Below are 20,965 nucleotides of genomic sequence, written 5' to 3'. Positions count from 1 at the left end.
GTACATGTTGACTGAGTTGTTGATTCTATTCCAGGCACGAGGTCAAGTGCTTCATACTCATTACCTCATACCAAGCACCTGGCAAATGGTCTGGTGCTCACCAACCTCCATCCCTCAGTTTCCTCATCTAAAAATTGGTGTAGGAGCGCCTGGGTGTCTCAGTCTGTTAAGTGTCCGACTTCAGCTCAGGTCATGATCTCACTGATTAGTGGGTTCGAGCCCCACATTGGGTTCTGTGCTGACAGCTCAGAGCCTGCTTTAGATTCTGTGTTTCCCTCTGTCTCTGCCCTACCCCCACTCGCACTCTGTCTGTCTGTCTCTCTCTTTCTTAAAAATAAACATTAAACATTTTTTTAAATGGTGTAATAATAATAAATCCTTATCACAGGTATATTGTGAGAATCAAATGAGGCAGTGAATGTGACACTGTTCAGTAACTGTTAAAAACATTTTATAAATAGTATTTGTAGAGCATCGTAAGAAGACAAAAATAATGAAAGAAGGAAGTCAACTGTCTAACAAAGTGGTTACTGTTGGGTCTTACAGGGCAAACTGACCTGAAATGAAAGACTGCCTCAGCAACTTGGCAGCTCTACAGCCTTGGTCAGTCTTTGGTAAAATCTCAGTTTTCTCATCAAGAAGCTGGGAAGTATTAAGAGGATCTTGGGGAATTAAATAAGATAATGTGGATAAAGTGTTTAGAACAGTACCTGAAACATAAAAGTGCTCAATCAGTGGTATCTGAAAATATTGAAAAGCAGTTAAACAGAACACTCACTAGTAGAACAGAAGATCCAGCTTTTGTGAATCAGTGTTCTTGCCAGTCGAGATAATATCTGAAGGGAAGAGAAATTCTATTAATTTCCCAGTCTCCATTGCCAAATGGTCATGTGCTATTTATGGATTTAATCCATTGGTAAAAGACGAAAAGACAGTATTAAATTTTTTTCTCTTTAATAGATCTAGTTTAAATCCAAGCTCTATCACCTCCTAGTTTGGAATCTTGCATGTTACTCACCTAAGTAACACCCTAAATACCTAAGGTGCTTTCTTATTATTGCGTGTGGTAGTTGTAATCATTAAATATGAGAACTATGTAAAGCACTCTTTTATCATACCTCAATGATGGTGACTTGTCAGCAGCAGAGCAAGGTGGTGGCAAGCAGTCTTCATTGGTTTGAATCCCTACTGTGTGACCTGGAGCTTCTCATTCTCATCTTTGTAATGGCATAGGAAGGGTACTTGCTACATGTACCCGGTGCAGATTGCTGTATAAATGTTTTTTTCAATCAAATAGCAGTTGTTCTTGCTCTTCCTCATTAAGGGGGGATTACTTACTCAAAGATGCGGACTGTAAAATGAATTATAAACAATGATGAGGGGAAAAGAAAGAAATACACTTAGAGAACAGGGTGACAGTAGCCTGAGAAACAAGATGGAGGCAGAAATGTGGCTCGTCATCTGTGCTGTTATAAAACTCAGAGCAGTGTTTGGATTCCCAGTATTATACAAGAATTTGGATTTGATAACCAAGCCACATCTGGACCTGCAAAATCACAATCTGATTCTGTGTTCAGTGGTCAGGGTAGTTCATGAGAGTGGATCATGAGGACTGATGATGATTTATTTGTGGGTAGATTCTGTCCTGCATGTCAAGAAAACTAGGTTCTAGCTCTCACTCTGTTAGTAATTCACTTAATCTTTTAGCCCCCAGCCCCTAAACTTCTATGGTTTATAAAAAATATAACTACAAATTATCAATTTGACTTTGTAATTTTACTGTGACCTCCAAATACTAGTATTTTAGCCTAAATTATGAGTTTTGTTTCAGTTATGCATATCCTGTGTATCAAGTATTAGTGCAATATGTTTCTGGAGAGACATTTAAACTAGCGGAGGGTTCAGGATATGGAGTTGTTTTGTTAAGCAAAAGGTCTATACGTGAAAATAAATACCACTTTTGGAGGCAGAATGTGAAGTGATGTCAAATTCTTTTTTTTATCAGTGTAATAGCTTAATTTTCATACATTTAAGTTAGTTTAGTGGACCATGTGAAATACGGACAGAGAATACTTCAAGAATGCACATTTGTTAAAGTCTAATAATTTGCACCACTAAAGGAGCATTTTATCTGAATTTTGCGGCTTATAACAATTTATTAAAAACAGCTTTTCAGTAATAGAAAATATTTTCTGATTAAGACTCATGTGGGGGGAGCTCATACACCTGCAAACAAGGAAATACCAACTGGGAAACGTTTGTGGACTCCAGACAAAAGGCACTTGGTCCTCTCTGTCTTCAAGGGAAGTTAAAGTAATAATAGATGATGCATTAAAGTTACTGAAAATGTTTCATAGTTGAACAAACCTAATATATTCGATTTCTCTCCACAGTCTTCATGAACGCAGCAATCCCCATAGCAGCTGTTCTTGCTGTAAGAAACTTTCTCTTGCTTTTGAACATGGAACAGAGTCAGTGTTTAGAAATGATTCATGAGCAGGAATGTGTGGGTGGTAATATATATTACTTCACCTCTGCCAGTTTTCTCTTTACAGTCCCCATCGTAATAGTTCTAATCCAGAGTTTCTCAACTGTGACACTATGAACTTTTTGGCCCAGATAAGTCTTTGTTGTTAGAGCTTTTCCTCTGCCTGAGGATGGGTAGCAGCATCCCTGGCTTCTACCAGTTAGAGACCATTAACACTCCCTAGACATTGCCAAATGTGCCCTGGTGAGCAAAATTAACAGTAGTTGAGACCTAAACTGTTCTACTCTCCACAACCTGGTTCCCAGGCATTCTTACATCAGAATCGTGCTAGATCAACAACCAGAAGATTACGTTATATTTCAGACTAAAAGGACAAACCTGGGAACTCGTATTTTAGTTAGAAATGTAAATACATCTGCATCAAACACTAATGTTGGCAATTTTAGTAAAGATACACAATAGGGACCCTAAAGCAATGGAATATCTTAGTTTGCTCTTAGAAAATTTAGTATTGCTTGGAAAGAACCTGACTGGTTGTTAAGAGCCCTAGGTTCACTTCACAGTTACTCCCCCTACTCAGTAATTTGACAGAAGTCAGTTTCCTAATCTATAAATAGAATCTATTCTGCCTTTCTCACAAGTTTCTTGCTAAGATGGCATGTAAACCATTATGTACTCTACCAATAACAAGTATTATTTTTCCTCAGGAGTAATTTGGATAAAGCAATTGTTTTCATATTTGCAATGGACATACTGGGGTAGCAGAATATGTTAGGTTTCTAAAACTGAATGTAAGCATTTGTGAAACTTTCTCCAACTTTCTCTAAAGAACTTCTTTCTTTGCACAGACGTTTGTTACCCACGCGTATGCTAGCGGGAACAATCTAAAACCTGCAGAGGCCTTTGCTTCATTGTCTCTCTTTCATATCCTGGTCACCCCACTGTTCCTGCTCTCTACAGTGGTCAGATTTGCAGTCAAAGCCATCATAAGGTATGCACTGGAATGTCTGAAGTTCTTTGCCTGATTATGGAAATAATATATGCTCATGGTAGTAAAGTATAAAAGTATTTATACTTTTGAAAAAGTATAAAGAACAACATTCAAATCACTGCCCATTGTTAAAATTTTAATATGCTACTTTTCAGGCTTTTACAACTATTTTTAGATGAAAAGAATTATGATTTTAAAGTAAAAATTTTGAATTTATGTAGCTTTTGATTCATTATTTCACTTACTGGTTTTATTTTTTCTCTTCATTAAGATCATGATGTTTATTGGCTCTGCGATAGTCTATTGTTTTGAAGTCCTGTACTCTATTTAACAATTACTTCCTTATTGGGCATTTGGAATGTTTCTACTTTATACCTAACATAAATAATATAACTAACACATAGATAAATGTCTGTTTTTGTCTTTAAACTTTTCTCTGATTATTTTCTTAAGACAGATTTCTAGAAGTGGGGATACTAGTTTAAACAGTATGCATAATTTTAAAATTTTTATTAAGGTTTTTATTTTAATTCCGGTATAGTCAACATATGGTGTTATATTAGTTTTAGGCATATAATATAGTGATTCAATAATTCCATATATTACTCAATGCCCATCAAGATAAGTGTACTCTTACTCCCTTCACCTGTTTTACCCCTCCCCCTCCCCACCATCAGTTTGTTCCATATAGTTAAGAATCTGTTTCTTAGTTTGTCTCTTTTTTCTTTGTTCATTTGTTTTGTTTCTTCAATTCCACGTATGAGTGAAGTCATATGGTATTTATCTTTCTCTTACTGACTTATTTTGCTTAGCATAATACTTTCTAGCTCCATCCACATTGTTGCAAATGGCAAGATTTCATTCTTTTCTGTGGCTGAATAATATTCCATTGTGTATGTGTGCATATGTATGTATATATCTCTTTATATCTATCTATCTATCTATCTATCTATCTATATTCTTTAACCATTCATCTATCGATGGATACTTCCATCATTTATCTATTATAAATAATGCATCAGTAAACATAGGGGTGCATATATCCTTTTGAATTAATGTTTTTGTATTCTTTGGGAAAATACCCAGTAGTCGGATTACTGGATTTGTAGGGTAGTTCTATTTTTAAATTTTTGAGGAACCTCCATACTGTCTTCCACAGTGGCTACACCAGTTTGCATCCTCACCAGTAGTGAAGAGGATTCCTTTTTCTCCACATCCTCGCCAACGCTTGTTGTTTATTGTGTTTTTGATTTCAGGCATTCTGACACTTTGAGATAATAATACCATTGTGATTTTGATTTGCATTTCCCTGATAATGAATGGTGTTGAGCATCTTTTCATGTGTCTATTGGCCATCTGTAGGTCTTCTTTGGTGAACTGTCTATTCATGTCTTCTGCCCATTTTTTTCATTAGATTATTTGGAGGTTTTTTGGGGGGGGGGTGTTCAATTGTATAAACAGTAAGAATATTTTTAAGGTCCTTAATGAATATTGCTATGTTGTTTTCCATTTACAGAGTGATAGGTCAAAAGGTGTACACATTTTTAAGATTTTTTAATGAAAATGGCCATAATATTTCTCAGTGAAGCTGTGTCAGTTTATATTTGCACTAGCAGTGATGGACAGTGTTCCCATCAATCCATAGTTACTGTTTTAATTTTAGTTTAATCTGGAAAAAAATTTAAGTAAGGCTCATGGCTTCTGCAAATGGAAAGACTCTGCAAAACCACTCCACATTTTTCTCATTTTAAATGTGCTCTCTAGTGTTTTTAACCAGTGTATAGTTTGTCTCAGATTTACAGTTCCCCACAATGCACAACAATGAAAATAAATGTGATAAGATAATGACCATTTCCCACCATTTTTCTTGTATTGTATAAATAAGTATGCTACCAAATTATATCATATAATGCTGTTTGTGCCACAATCTACTGTATCTTATGCTGCATTACAAGCAAGAAAGTCTTAAAGTAGTATTTTGCTTATTGTATAAGATCTTATAAACCTCAGCATGTTTCATAAACAGTCATATCATGCCTGGCTTTTGAAAGAAAAGTCAAGATATTGCAATACTGAGAAAAATTGGAAAATGGAGGCCTTAAATATATGACGCCTGGTGTTGTCATTGATATAAATGTTGAACATTTCTTGTAAGGTCTTTTAAATGAGATAATTTTCCCAATGGCTATGTATTACTAAGAAAACTGGTATCTGATACTTAAAATATCAGAATCTTCAGTTTTAGGCAATAGTTTATATTGGTTTAACAATGGCTTACTACCAAACAACATTCAAATGCATATGCATTATCTTATTATAAACTCAAGTTCTGATTGGTTACAGTAGTATAATCCTCTTCTGTAAGATGTGTCATTAGTAACCAATTCTGGAACTGTTAGAGTTTAAAGATCACTCCCTCTGGCCTCATCTGCCTCATTTTCTTTTCTTTCTGTTCTGACTCTGAAACAGTTGTACCGAACACTGACTGATTTTTGTAGCACCACTTCCAAATTAGGCAGTGCTCTGGAAGGGAAGCTACTTCAAACAATAAAATTGATAAATGGCCAAAGTCTGCTATTTTAGTCCTTATTTTCATTTTCTCCATTTAATCGCTGTCCCTCTCATGGTTTCATTTTTAATTGGAATTTGACTTTGTACCACAAGTGGGGATAGAAAACAGTTAGTTGGTAACTTATAACAGATAACTTCTATGAAGTCAGGAGGTTACCAAGCATCAAAAGGACTTTAAGAGTGTATTTGAAAAAAAAAAAAAAAACAAAACAAAAAAAAACAGAAAAAAAAACCCATCAAAAAACCTAGGAGTTCCTTCCCACTTCGTAGTATACAATCCTGCAGTAGTAAATCCCGGTAAAGTTGAGAGTGGATAATATTCGCTATATATTTCTGCATAGCACTCTTTCTTCGTTATGTCTCAGGGAAAGGCATTTGCCAGTTTGATAAAGACCAGTCTGTTTTCAAGGCTCAGCTCCAGATTTCCCAAGCCATAGGCCGAATAAAATCAGCTTATAAACACTTGCTTCTCTAAAATGAGTCTCAGTGGTTGATTTGTGGGTCCTACAGAGATGACCGACCAACAGGGGAGGCCAGGCCTTTTCCCCCCTGTGTGCTGGTTCTGGGAACCCCAATGAGCTTTTTCCCAGTTTTGACTGGGTTTGGCATTTTCTTCTGTGCCTGGGAGCCCGTGACCTGTCTTTGATGCCAGTTGGCCCACAACGAGCTGAGCAGCCTGTTTATAATTGGAGACTTTGGTGAGCTGATTTTGAAACCTCCTGTTCAGGACCGTGGAAGTCATAAGTTCTCTGCTGCATTCTTAAATACATTCTGAAATTCAGCGGGTTAGAATGGAGCACAGCACACTCCCAAACTCGTGTTATACATGCCTGTAAGAGACTTACATACTTCTCTATTGTAGGAAAATTCCATGCCATGTAAAATTCATTCTTACATGAAAATTCTACACTTTCTTTTTAAAATGTTTAGTTTGGGGGGGTGCCTGGATGGCTCAGTCGATTGAGCTTAGGGCTTCAGCACGGGTAGAGATCTCGTGGTTTGTGAGTTTGAGCCCCACACAGGGCTCGCTACTGTCAGCCCAAAGCCCATTTCAGATCCTCTGTTTCCTTACCCCCCATCACGCCTCCCCTGCTCGTGCGCGCTCTCTCTCTCTGAAAAATAGATAAACATTAAAAAATAAAAATAAGAATGTTTAGTTTGGAGTGTCTGGGTGGCTCAGCCAGGTAAGCATCTGACTCTGGCTCAGGTCGTGATCTCACGGTTCGTGAGTTCGAGCCCTTCATCAGGGTCTCAGTTCTCAGTGCAGAGCCTGCTTCAGATCCTTTGTCTCCCTCTTTCTTTCTCTATCAAAAATAAATAAACATTTAAAAAATAATAATAAAATAAAACAAAGTATTAAAATACTTGAGTAACAGTGATTTTCCAGGATGCTTGCCTCACTTTTCCACTTTGCTTTATTTGTAAGGACATAATTTGTGTGTTTTTGCTTTTCTGGAGGAGAACATAAGTTGATATGTTGTATCCTTTATAAATAATTTCAGTTTAGGTTTCTGGTATTTGATGTATCATGCAATATCTATGTCCAAAAATATTATTGGCTAAGAGAAAAATGTGTAAAACCAATCCCTTGCTGTGTCGGAAAATAACTCTGTATCTTTTCTTTCATGTACCTCAGAAAGGAATGTGAGCTTGGCTAGTCCACTACAGTTACATTTGATCAAATAAATTGTTACTGATATTGATCATAGAGCATGCATACATGCATATCATCATGCATATCATGGAGCATGCATACCTTGTCCCTGTTTACAAAAGTTTCATAGTTCCTACAGGAAAAGCGCACAATTGCCAGTATAAAATAATTTATTACCAGTGAACTTAATAGCACCTGTCCAAGGTACTCAAGCTTTATCTATAAACCCAAAATGAAGCTTGAAAAGTGAAAAAGTGACATGTGTAACTAAAACCTTAAATACTTGTATGAATTATCCAAACACATGAAAAATTAGTAAAACACTGAACTATAAAAATGGTGGAGGAAAGCTAGGAAATTGGTTGGTATCAAATACACCTGCTGTCAAATCCTAGTACTGCCATAGAATACACATTGTTCAACTTCAAGCATGTTATTTAGTGTCTTTGTAGCTCAACATCCTCACTTATCAAATGAGCACAATAGCTTATACTTATGGTAATTGAGATAATTAAATGAGATAGTATATGAAGAGTGCCCAGCACATTGCCTAAATATTTTAGGTACTCTACCCATTTCTGTTTTACTAATTTACGCACATTTTATTAATCCCCACTTTGTGCTTCAGAGAGATATCTTCTGTGGGTCCACATGCATTCGTTAATACTTCAGGTACATTGCTAGGTATTAGGAATTGCAAAGATGAAAGGTAGAATGAAATCTGCAGGGAACCCACAGTCCAGTTGGAGAGACCAAGAAGGGAAACTAAGTACAATATGGTGTGTTATGCTATTACAGAGCTCTACACAGAATGCCATGGGCCCATATGTAAGGCTCACTAAAGCTCATTGAGAGAGAAGGCAGACAGTCTGGTCAGTGAAGATTTAAAAGAGTTAGTGGTTCCTTAGTAAGATCTTAAAGAATAGGTAGGACTCAATCAGTTGAAGAAAAAGGGAAAACATGTTCAATCTGAGAGAACAACATATTCATGGTGAAGGGGTGAGTAAGTAGGTGAGAAATCTTGGTACATTCAGAGGACTAAATTTAGTTGAGTGTAATTGGTGAAACTTTCTAATATGCAAAGTGGCAGGGGATGAAGCTGGAGAGTGAGATCCTGATCAGCCTGTAAATGATCTAAGGACACTGAAGGCAAAGGGGTGCCATTTGTTATTTTAAGGAGAGAAATGGATTTTTAATATATAACTCTGGCAGCATGGTGGGAATTACTTCACCCTTGGTCAGGATTCCTGCATTTTCCATAATTGCTTTGCCTCAGTGATTTCTGAAAGGACCTCATATGAATAAGAAATGCTTTTTGTATTGCCCATTTATTCATTCACCAGACATTTCTTGAGAAATTACTATGTTGTATTTTTGGCATTGGGCTAGATTCTGAAGATGAAAATCTTTGCTCTTAAGGAGTTCACGGTGTGATGGGAGAGATAGACGATAACAAAAAATTATAAAACAGCACTGCCAGGGACCCTAAGCCTAGAATGATGGGGCCAGGGGGCGGGGAAAGGAAGGAGAGGTTCAGAGAAGTGTTCATCTTGGGATCATCTGATATTCATTGTAATTGGAGTTCCGAAGTGAGGTGTTACAGAGAGGAAAGAAGGTTCTCTCCATGCCTCAGTTACACTCAGAGACCACTGCTTTCTGATGTTTAGCAAGAATGGGGCTCATTAATTCCATGAAAGCTTCAGTAAGATTTGTGTGTCTACTAGAAAAGTGAAATGGAGAATTGAATCAACTGACTTGACTTAAATGTCTGAATTATTGGTTTATTCCTTCTTTGATTTATTGAGCATTCATTGAGCAATATATGCCAGGAACAGCTAGACATAGTTACAAAGGCAAATGAGCCTGGTCTCTGGACTTCCTTAGTGTGCAAAGACACAATGTCTGATTGTTTAAAAGGTATTCTTTTTAAAAAAAGGCTTATTTATTTATTTATTTTGAGAGAGAGCACAAGCACGTGTGTGTGTGTGTGTGTGTGTGTGTGTCTGTGTGTGCGTGTATGTGTGTGTGTATGTAGAGGAGGGGCAGAGAGAGAGAGAGGAAGAGAGAGAATCTCAAGCAGGCTCCAGGCTGTCAGCTCGGAGCTTGACTCAAGGCTGGATCTCACAAACCTATGAGATCATGACCTGAGCCCAAATCAAGAGTCAGATGCTCAACCAACTGAGCCACCCAGGCGCCCCTAAAAGGTATTTTTTTGAATGGCAAAGCTGTGCTCCCTAAAATCCACTCTTCAAAATATAAGAACAGAATGACAACTAAAATCTATTAAGGTAAAGAAGATCTTTTACTACTACTTCTAAGGTAGATCTTAGAAGTTCCTATCACAAGAAAAAAAATCCTAACTATGTATGGTGACGATGTTAACTAGACATTGTGATGATCAGATGGCTATATATGTAAGTATCGAATCGTTATGTTGTATACCTGAAACTAATATAAATGTTATATGTCAATGATACCTCAATTTAAAAAGTACAGAAGAAAAGGCTGACATTTAAGATTTATAAACTACCATTTCATAAGGCATTTCTAAGGCATCTTTCTATAAGTTCTATGTGGTCAGTATTTGCTGACAAAGACTTAAAGAAAGTACACAAACTAAAGCTCTTCTTTTCTCGTTCTTCCTTCCTTTCTTCCTTTTTCTTTTTTTCTTTCTGAGGCGTCTGAAATTAATTTTTTTAATAGCAGTAAAGTATACATAACATAAAATTTACCAGTTAAACCATTTTATGTGTATAGTTCTATCGTATTAAGTATGTTCACATTGCCGTGCATCCATCACCACAGTCCATTCCAGAATTTCTTCAGCTCTTTACATTTGAATCTCTACTCATCAAAAAATAACTCCCTGTTTGCCTCTCCTCCCAAGCCCTGGAAACCACAACTGAGTTTCAGTCTCTATGAATTTGACTATTCTAGGTCCCTTATATAGGTGGAATCATACAGTATTTGTGAGGGCTTTTTTGTGCCTGGCTTATTTTACTTAGCATAATGTCTTCAAGGTTCATCCCTGTTATCATAACTCTAATACATTGAGTCAGGAATTCCAGAACCCTGGTGCAGGTGCTATTGAAAACAGTATGATGGTGCCTCAAAAAATTAAATATAGAATCACCATACAATGCATCAATTCCACCTTTGGGTATATGCCCCCCAAAATTCAAAGCAGTAAGAACTTGAATACATATTTGCACACCCATGTTCACAACAGCATTATTCACAGTAGCCATAAATTGGAAACAACCCAAATATCCATCAATGGATGAATAAATAAATAAAATGTGATATATACAGACAATGGAGTATTATTCAGCCAAAATTCTTCTTCAACAATTATCCTTCTTAGTTCTCTGTAAATGCATTTTGGAAGCTAACAGTTAGACCAGCACAATGGATTTTATTTACCTTTATGTTTCCAATGAAAAGAAGCAGTTTTTTTTTTTTTTGGCATTCAATGCCACCGGGCTTAAAGATGATAGGCAACAGACTGAGATAAATTTACTTTTCTTCATTTTATTAGTCTGACACACACACACACACACACACACACACACACACACACACCACAAGCTTTGCAGACCTATTTGGAGGCACTTGACTACAAGCTTAAATGAAAAAAATATTAATTTTTGTTTCAAATCTTTCTTAGTTTCCTACCAAAGGCAATATTTCCTCTGTGGCTGATGCTGCATGTGCCAAGCCAGTGTATCTACTTTTAGCATCCTAGCATGCTAAAAGGAACATTTCTTTTCCTCTGCAGCTTCACAGAATTTTCTTTAGCATATTATTTTATTCATAGGTGGATGCTTTCAAATCATGTTATTGTTTTATTTGGTTCTTTCTTTTTGCTCCTGATTCTGTAACAGTGGTTTTAAAAAATGCCTCCTAGGCAGGCCAAGGATCCTCGTGCCCTACCCAAGAAGACCATCATAAAGAATGTTTGCAAACCACTCTTCTAGAGCTGTAATGTGCTTATGAAGCACTTTAGGACTTTGTGAAAATGAGTATTTTGATTCAGTAGGTTTCGGGTGGGGCCAGAGAATCTCTGGTAAGCTCTAGGTGATGCTGATGCTTCTGGTCCTTTGCCAGAACTGTCTAGAGGTCCCTCTTATTGCCAGGTTCAAAAAATATGTGTAATGAAGCAAGATGGCAGAATGGTCATGGACCTCAGATCTGTGTGTTATATGCTAAATGCTTTTAAGCAGGCTACTTAACTTCTCTATAACTTATTTCCTCTCATTTGTATAATTAGAATAATGGGTCCTTACCTCATTGGCATTATTATTTTTAACCTCTCTGTTTCAAGTTCCTCCTCAACTCTACTGGCTTTGACAAGAAACAGAATTGCAAAAAAAAAGTGCGAAAAAGTTAACTGAATTCAAGGGGGTGACAAATTGTTTCTAATTTTTCTGATACTTTTCCAGTTTTAGCACTGAAAGTCCCCAGTCCTGGGAGCCCATCATTCTTGGGCATTTTAGTTAGGATGTTTGTTCCTCTGAGCTAAATTCCCAGTTGGTGTTGAGAAATGACTCTCAGAGGTGACTTGCTCAACATGATAATTGGTAAAGGAGATGCTTGTTTATTTTGGTAGAACTTCATCATTGGCACTTTTATTTTTAACTCCTTTTTTTTTGTTTGTGTGTTTGTTTGGTTTTTGCAGCGTTCAAAAGCTGAATGAGTTTCTCTTGAGTGATGAGATTGGTGAGGATAGCTGGCGAACTGGTGAAGGTTCTCTCCCTTTTGAGTCCTGTAAGAAACACACTGCAGTGGTAGGTGCTTTTTCTTCTTACTGAAGCTGTGAATATGTAACAGTCCCAATATTGGATGATTTTCAGTGAGTGCAGTTAGAAGAAATTGTAAGCTTTACTTTTAACCTTTATGAAGAAAAATTGCCACCTGCTTCTACAACAAACTTCAAAAGTCTAAAATTTATAAACATATGTATAAGGCCTGATATTAGAAATCATCAAAGAATTATCCCAAGAGGGAAAGAACATGTTCAATGAAAAAAAAATTAAAAGGTTGTCTACCCCAGGGCACCTTAACCTCAGGGTTGAGCATCTGGCTCTTGATTTCAGCTCAGGTCATGATCTCACAGTTCGTGGGATCGAGCCCACATTGGGCTCTGCACTAACAGCGTGGACCCTGCTTGGGATTCTCTCTCCCTCTTTCTCTTTCCCCTCCCCTGCTTGCAGGTGCACATGCTCTCTCTCTCTCTCTTTCTCTCTCTCTCTCTCTCTCAAAAATAAATAAACATTATAAAAAGGCTGTCTACCTGAAACTTTATATAAAAACAATACAAAATGAGTGTAACAACTCCCATATCATATTATTCCAATACCTTTGAGCTACACTTTTTAGTTTAAGAAGTGCTTTTTGATGTATTATATCTTTGACTCACTTAATATAACATTATATTACCTATTTTTATTTTTCAACTGAATATATTGAGTGTGTGTATTGTGTGGCTTGAATATGGCCATATTAGTAAGCAGCAGAGCAAGGATTAAAACCTGAGTCTTGTAACCCTTAAACCAGTTTATTTATCCACTACACAAATATTTACTCAATATCTACACAGCCTGGAAACATGGTCAATATTATTTTGTTCTGTATTTGTTACATGTAATGTGACATGTACCATGTATTTGCCTGTGTTTATAGATTTCAGGGATATAGATATGAACAAGGGATGTAGCTATGAACAAGGCAGACAACCTCATCCTTGTCATAGTTTGCTTTCTGAAGGCAAGAGTCAGATGATAAGTTTAAAAAATGAGATAATTTCACTTTGAAGAAAATTAAATAACAGATGAGAGAGTGACTGGTATACTGGAAGTAGAGTGGTCATTTCCCAGAAGGCCCCCTCTGAAGAGCTGGCATTTGGGCTGAGACCTTCTCAACAAAGATCTGGGGGAAAAAAGCATTTCAGGCAGAGAACTAGTAGTTGCAAAGACCCTAAGGTGAGAATGAATTCAGTGTGCTCAAGGAACAGAGGGACACTATTGTTGAAGCCTGGTGAAGAATGCAGAGACAAGACAACGTAAGAACAAGGATTGAGGGTCTGGACTGTATTGACATGCAATAGAAAACCATTGGAGGGTTTAAAGTAGGCACTAATATAATTTTGGTTATATTTTTAAAAGATCACTTTGGCTACTAGGCTACTAGGTTGACAGTAATCAGTGGGAACAAGAGTACAACAGCTAGATCAGTGATCAGTGAGGAGATTGTTATAATCACATAGGCAACAAGAGATGATGGTTAGAGTTAGTTTTTGTGGCACTTGCAGTGGACATTGTGAGAAAGTGATCAAATTCAGTGTACCTTTTTTTGGGTTGAGCTGATAAAGACTTGCTGATCAACTAGATAAGGAGGCTGAGAAGTGAGCAGGTCGAAATTGAGGTAGAATCGAAAGGCATATTTGCACATGGTAATTTTGAGATACTGATTGACATCTAAAAAGACAGGTCAGCTTTGGAGATGTAAACTTTAGAATCATTAGCCATTAATTAATATTTAAATCAATGAGACTTGATCAAACCACTTTCTTGAAAGGTATGTCTGAATAATTCTGAAGAAATTCTTTGTAATTATATGTATATATTTCATAACAATAAAATATAGAAAGATGTTATATTCTAGAGAGAGTCATGTTATAATTAATATTAGTTATTCATGTTACTATGAGACAAAATATGAATATATTTACTACTTGTATAAGCAAACAAAATCGCACATGCCATCTCTTGACTGGAATTAACTGAGGCTTGGAAAGTCCTCTTACCAGGAAGTCAAGCTATATTAAATTTTTCTTTAAATCATGTTTGAAACTACTAAAAATAGTTGAGATGAGCACTCAATTATATTTAGACTTGCTGTTTTCTTCTGCTTTTCTGGAGTTATTCTTTACTCTCCATTAAGTTATTTTATAGAGCGAGTGTGATTTTGTCTGAGAAGGAGCTACCACCCATGCCTGTATACACTGGAGTAGCAATGCTTCAAAATGCTTGTTTGCTATTGTGTGGCCATGGACACAAAAACAAGAACACATTATAGAGTGGAGGAAAAAGTGTAGGAAAAAGGTTTCTTTTGAGGCAGCAGGAAAGTCAAGTATTTGATTAGAACCGGCGTTGTCATCCTTTGAGATGGTAGGAGATAACCACAGAACTTATTAGATCATCTCTCAGAGATATGAGGATGAGCAGAGTCGATGACCCCAGGAACGGGGATGTGGTAGGTCAGGTTTGTGGAGTTAGGGAAATCTGAAGAACCTTTTTGCATGAGATGAGGGATAGAAGAAAAATTGAACTGAGTAAAGGTTGCTGGAAGGAAAAAAGAATCCCCTTCAAGTGCATTCAATATCTTCAGGGTTATTGAAACCAGACTGGACTTCTGATGTCTTTCAGGGTCATTCATCACTGCTGATGGGCCAAACCACAAACGACAAACTTTTTTAAATGGAGTGAAAAAAGCTGTGTGTTTGAAAATAACACTAATGGAAACTTCTTCTTGAGAGCTTAAGATGCTATGTATTCTGTAAAAGCTTAGAGTTAAGTGGTTTTGGCTGTAGAATCTCCATGGAGAATTAGTGACATTCTAGAGCCAAAGTCTCTTCAAATTACATCTGTGGAACTCCGACTCAAATCTCTGTCAACACATCTCCTCCTCCCACCCTCTCCTTGGTTTTGTGAAGAACATGACGTCATTCCTTTTGGACCTCTGGGGCAATACTACTATAGAATTAAAGACTCTAGAAGACAGTGGATTTATGTAAAGGCATAGACCTGTCTCGTGAGGAAGATACACTTAGCTTAAAGGATAGTGACTGTATGTATCTCATGTGACATACTTCCAGGGTCATCTGTGAGATTGTGAAAAGAAAAACAAAACTAAAATAAAATTTCAGGAATAATCTCTATTTTTTTAAGTGAAATGCATTCAGTATTTTCTGTGGGACAGAATCACTGCTCGCTCTGCTCAGTACCTTTTTAATCTGTGTATTTATTTGCATGTAGCCTAGCAATGTACTACTTGATAATTTGATGTTCTGTTGATATAACAATTGATGGAAATTGGAAGAGCAGTATCTTGTTTGGATTAAATTACTGATTATTTAAGGACATTTTTAATTCCCATAGTAGAATTCAGTGGATTTTTCAAAAAACTAAACCTGCAATTCGAGGCCAAAAAAAAAAAAAAAAGTTTCACAATTCTAGAATACTTTGCTCTTATAGGTAATTTAACAGTTCAAAAATTTTTTTAACATTTACTTATTTTTGAGAGAAAGAGACAGAATATGGGGGGGAGAGGGACAGAGAGAGAGGGAGACACAGAATTGGAAGCAGGCTCCAGAATCTGAGCTGTCAGCACAGAGCCCGATGCGGGGCTCGAACTCACGAACCATGAGATCATGACCTGAGCTGAAGTCGGACACTCAACTGACTGAGCCACCCAGGCACCCCAGTAATTTAACAGTTTTAAAGTGTATTATTATTTAGCCTTCATAAAATCTATAAGGTAGTTAAGTAAGACGGATAATTTTTTTTGAAATACTTGTTCACTAGATCAAACTTTGAGCTTATAAATTTTTTTAAATTAGAAGTTTACAGAACTGAATTTTCTACCTTCTCTTTAGCCATGTGTCTCAATATACACAGAATTGAAGTCAAGTTAAGAGAATAACAAACTTCTATGACCTAATTCAAGTTCATTTTAAGTATGTGAAGACTGTCCAACCTCGGCTGGCATCCTCTGTATAATGAAATGCTTTAGTCCTTTGACCAAGAACAATGCTATAACATTTGGGAAAGACTGGATCATTTTGTTATGCTTACATCAGCATTATATAATGTTTATATACTTATGAAACAATATCCATGCATGTTTGGACCAAAAAAATCCTAGATTGTTATGCTTTTTCTCACTCTGTAGTGGATCCCTGGGTGATCTGAGTTACATGAGTGTAGGAGATTCAAAATCCTCTTGATTCAGAGGGTGACCAAAAATGTACTGTTGGAGCATGTACAAGCCAAATGGTCTTACAAGTAGATTCTAGTTTAACCTGAGTTATTCTGTTTGGCTTTGACATGCATGCAGTTTTTTTACTGCCCAGGCATATTTACCCGGAGAGCTGGAGAAAGAGTATCCAAAACCTAGTTGGGGTTCCACACTTTAAATTCCATCTGTTGCAAGTATCACATTTTTGTATTTTTAATTTTTCTTAAAAGGCTTGTGAATTAGGTTTAAAATTATAGTTTAACACGTTTTGTTATTATTTGCTTTTTTATTTGGAGAAGCTATTGAAATAATTAAAATATCATGCTCACTTTCTTTATTTCTTTTTCTTGGAATTCAAGTGGAGAAGTAGCAATATGCCTTAATGTTTAGTAAAACCTCTTTTTTTTGCATAAAACTTCAATTTGTGTTTTTTCCCACTTGGAATGCAGCAGCCGAAAACTATAAACAGGAAGCAGCCTGGAAGATATCACCTGGACAGCTATGAGCAATCAACAAGGCGTCTACGTCCTGTAGAGACAGAGGACATTGCAATAAAGGTTATTTTATTTCCTGGATTCTTGCACGAATAGAAACATTTATGGTACTATTTTATGGTGAAGTTCTGTATAAGTGTCCTAAATTGTGCCCTTAAAGTCTCTTTACAGTGATCACTAATCCTCATAACATTTTCAAAGTGTTCTGATGAGTTCACTTCTCAGTTCTTCGTCACCTCAAAACCACATTTCTTGCTCTAGCAGTATGTTTTAATAACTGGAGGGTGAGCCTTTCTTCTGAATCTGTGTTAGAAGCTAGCATCCAACGTTATTTCCTTTCATACTCTTATGTTCCTCTACCTAATAAATTGATTTATAGAGAACACCAATATTATAAATCCAATTTTTAAGGAAATAGATAGTAATTTCCTTCCACTAGGAGAGGCTTAGACCAGTGTTGCATGCATTCACCCAGTTTCCCAGTAAGTGTCTTTGATCTAATTTCAAACAGCCTTTTGTACTCTCCCAAGCAAGTGTGCTTAGGTAGAACAGGCCACCAGGGAATCAGCAGCTGAGGATTGATAGTGGGGATAAGGTCCAAGGAGGGCTCAGTGCTGTTCAGGAACAGATGCCTGAGCAGTCAAGGGCTTTGGGACATTAGTGCAGCCAGAGTTCTGGAAATTAGCCCTTTTAGAAAACTAGCTGTGTTGACTGTGGGGCTATCCAACTCCCTGTACTGCCCAGGCCAGTCAGAGAGTGGGGGAGCCTCACTGGGGAGTATAACAGAGCCAAAGGCTACATTTAAATATCTCTCTCCGTATTGTCTGACACAATGCTTGTCCCACAATAGACACTTAGCAATTGGAGCAAATGTGTTACTGGATGGAATAAGCTAATGCTAGCTAGCCCAACCTCTGCCTTCGATTTGATGTGTGCCTTTTGGGTAAATTACTTTGCCTCCCTGAGCTATGGTTTGACCATCTTGAAGTAGAGATGCCATTTTAGTATGGTTGTTTCAAGGTTAAAATATGTCACATGGGAATCTTAAAAGAGCTTTAGTGATTCTTAACCCTGGCTATACATTAGAATCTCTTAGAAAGCTGTGTGCGTGTGTGTGTGTGTGTGTGTGTGTGTATACATATATATACATATATGTGTATACATACGTATGTATACACATATATGTGTATGTATACGTATGTATACACATATATGTGTATGTATACGTATGTATACATATACATGTATATATATATATATACATATATATATATATATATATATATATCCCAGGCACCATTTAAAAAAATAGTTCTAGTAGTTCCCTAGACAATTAGAATGTGTGATGGGGTGTGAAGTACTAGGCCATGACAAAGTATGGATGAGAGACTAGAAAGGGTCCTCTGTGCTTCTACTTCAGTTACGCCCAGATAGCAAGTAATGCATGCATGACTAAAGGAACAGGGTCAGTTTTTTTCTATTAACATTTTCTGTTCAATATAGTAAGAATCTAAAAATACATCTTTTCCATGTGCCTTGCTAAATTTGTTTTTATTTCGAATGTAAAAAAAAATAGAGGCTATTATTTTTTTCTAAAGTTGACCTTTCACGCACAAAAAAAACCCCAAAAAAAACCCAAAAACAAAAAAAAAAACCCAAAAAAAACAACTCTGCCAAAAAAACACAAAAATACCCAGAAAAACTGCTTAGCAATGGATACTACAGTTTCAGGCCCACCAACAAGCCTTTCAGTTTTTATTCCTGTTGGAAATTCTCAAGTTGGTAATAACTCATTTGCTTTGAATCATTTTTTATTACATAAAAATAAAACATGCCTTCAGAAAAGTACATAAAATATATATATGTGTGTGTGTGTGTATATATATATATATATATATATATATATATACCTTTAAGTAAAAAAGAGAACACCTATGGAACCCACACCAGGAAAAGAACATCGCCATTTTCCTCCGAAGTGCCTCCCAACACACACATTTGTTGTTCTCTCTCACATCTCCAAGAAACAGTCACCATGCTGACTTCTATAGTCATCATTTCCTTGATTACCCTTGCTATGCACACCTCCTTAAAAACACACTGTAGTTGTTTTAAGTTTAACTATGTGTGTGTATTTGTGTGCGTTTTGTTTCTTTTGCTCATGATGTATGTATAATTCATCCAGATTGTCCTGTGAAGTCGTACTTCATTCTTTCTCATTACTGTGTAGCATTTCAGTGTTTTCCTTTATGGCTTATGCTTTGTTTTTTGTCTCATTCAAGACAAGTTTTCCTTCCAGAGGTCATAGAGATGATTTATAGTAGCTCCTAAAATCTTTGAAGCTACACCTTTCACTTTTAGTTCTTTAATCAACCTAGGATACATTTTTGTGTTTGGTAAAAAGTAGGGATGTGATGTGTAGGGAAATCAGTAACAAGTAATTTGGGTTGTAAATTTAGCAGTAGTAAATTCAGTGGTGGTAATTTTACTACATCTAGTAGTAAGAAAGGTCTGATTTAATTTCTATATGATATCTGGCTGCCCTCATCCCACATATTGGTCACCGTCCCCACCAACAGTCAGTGTAGTCTTATACACACATCAGGGATCTTATATGTCTGAATTGATTGCTGGCCTTTATTTATTTTTCTTTCATTTGTTTCTTTGTCCCAAATTCCACTGCTATGATCACTACAACTTTCTAATAAACATTGGCATCTTTTAGGATGCGTTCTTACATGTTACTGTTTCTCTTCTAAAATAGCTTCTCTTATCCCTTTAGTGGGAAAACGTCTTACATGTTTCAGGGCTTACAGCTCTGAATTTGTCCTTTTATTTATACTTTGACTTGGTATTTCCTTACTCCTTGCTTTAATGAGCTTTTTTATACACTACATTTTATTCAGCATTTTTACTTATTTTTACTTATTTTCAGCAGGAGGAAATGAACAATGGTCTGTGTAAGACCCTGCCTTTAAATTCTTAAAAATTGTTTTAATTGAGATAAAATTCACATAACATAAAATTAACTACTTTAAAGTGAACAATTCAGTGGCATTTAAAACATTCACAATCTTGTGTAACCACCACCTCTCTTCCATTGCAAAATATTTTTGTCACCCCAAATGAAAACCCCATACATGTTAAGCAGTCACTCCCCATTTACCCTGCTCTCTTGCCACTATCAACGGCCAATCTGCTTTCTGTCTGTATGAATTTGTCTGTTCTGGGTATTTTATATAAATGGGTCATGTAATAGGTAACTCATATCTATCTCATTCCTTCCTTTTTTTCCCCTTCCTTTACTTTTAATACATTTTCCCCTTGTCCCTGATCCTCACTCCTATTCTGTACCGTTCCCCTGCCATTATGGTACCAGTTGTAATGTGCTCAATGTTTATGCCTAAATATACTCTCATATCCTTGTAAAATATGTGATAAGCATCCATGTGCTTTCGGTGTCCTGAAATGTTTTTATGATGGTTTGCTACTTCTCACAGCACTACTGTGTTCTATAGTATGAATCACTGCATTTTCCTTATCCCCTAGTGATGGACACTGGATTTGCCTCCATCTTCCTTCTATCACAAACCATGCTAAGATGATCATTTTTGTACTTAACCTTTTATGAACCTTTGCGAAGATTTATTTATTTTTTTAATTTATTTTTAGAGAGAGAAAGAAAGCATGAACCTGTGAGCAGGGGAGGGGCAAAGAGAGGGAGGGAGAGAGCCAAGCAGGCTTTTGCT

General features: G+C 36.5%; 1 protein-coding gene across 8 annotated transcripts in view; it reads left to right on the top strand.

Moving 5' to 3' along the window:
* Window positions 1-20,965, top strand: part of ABCC9 (ATP binding cassette subfamily C member 9) — a 129,210-nt gene that overhangs the window by 36,471 nt on the left and 71,774 nt on the right. For all 8 annotated transcript variants that reach the window (XM_019834670.3, XM_019834669.3, XM_019834668.3 and 5 more), the window contains 4 exons: window positions 2,394-2,434; window positions 3,337-3,479; window positions 12,383-12,491; window positions 17,172-17,279. In XM_019834670.3, coding sequence (XP_019690229.1) covers window positions 2,394-2,434; window positions 3,337-3,479; window positions 12,383-12,491; window positions 17,172-17,279 — 401 coding nt within the window. The remainder of the gene's footprint in view (window positions 1-2,393; window positions 2,435-3,336; window positions 3,480-12,382; window positions 12,492-17,171; window positions 17,280-20,965) is intronic.

The sequence above is a fragment of the Felis catus genome, chromosome B4 (genome assembly GCF_018350175.1).
Source record: "Felis catus isolate Fca126 chromosome B4, F.catus_Fca126_mat1.0, whole genome shotgun sequence".
Classification (NCBI taxonomy): Eukaryota; Metazoa; Chordata; class Mammalia; order Carnivora; family Felidae; genus Felis; species Felis catus.
This window is presented reverse-complemented; position numbering and strand designations above follow the sequence as displayed.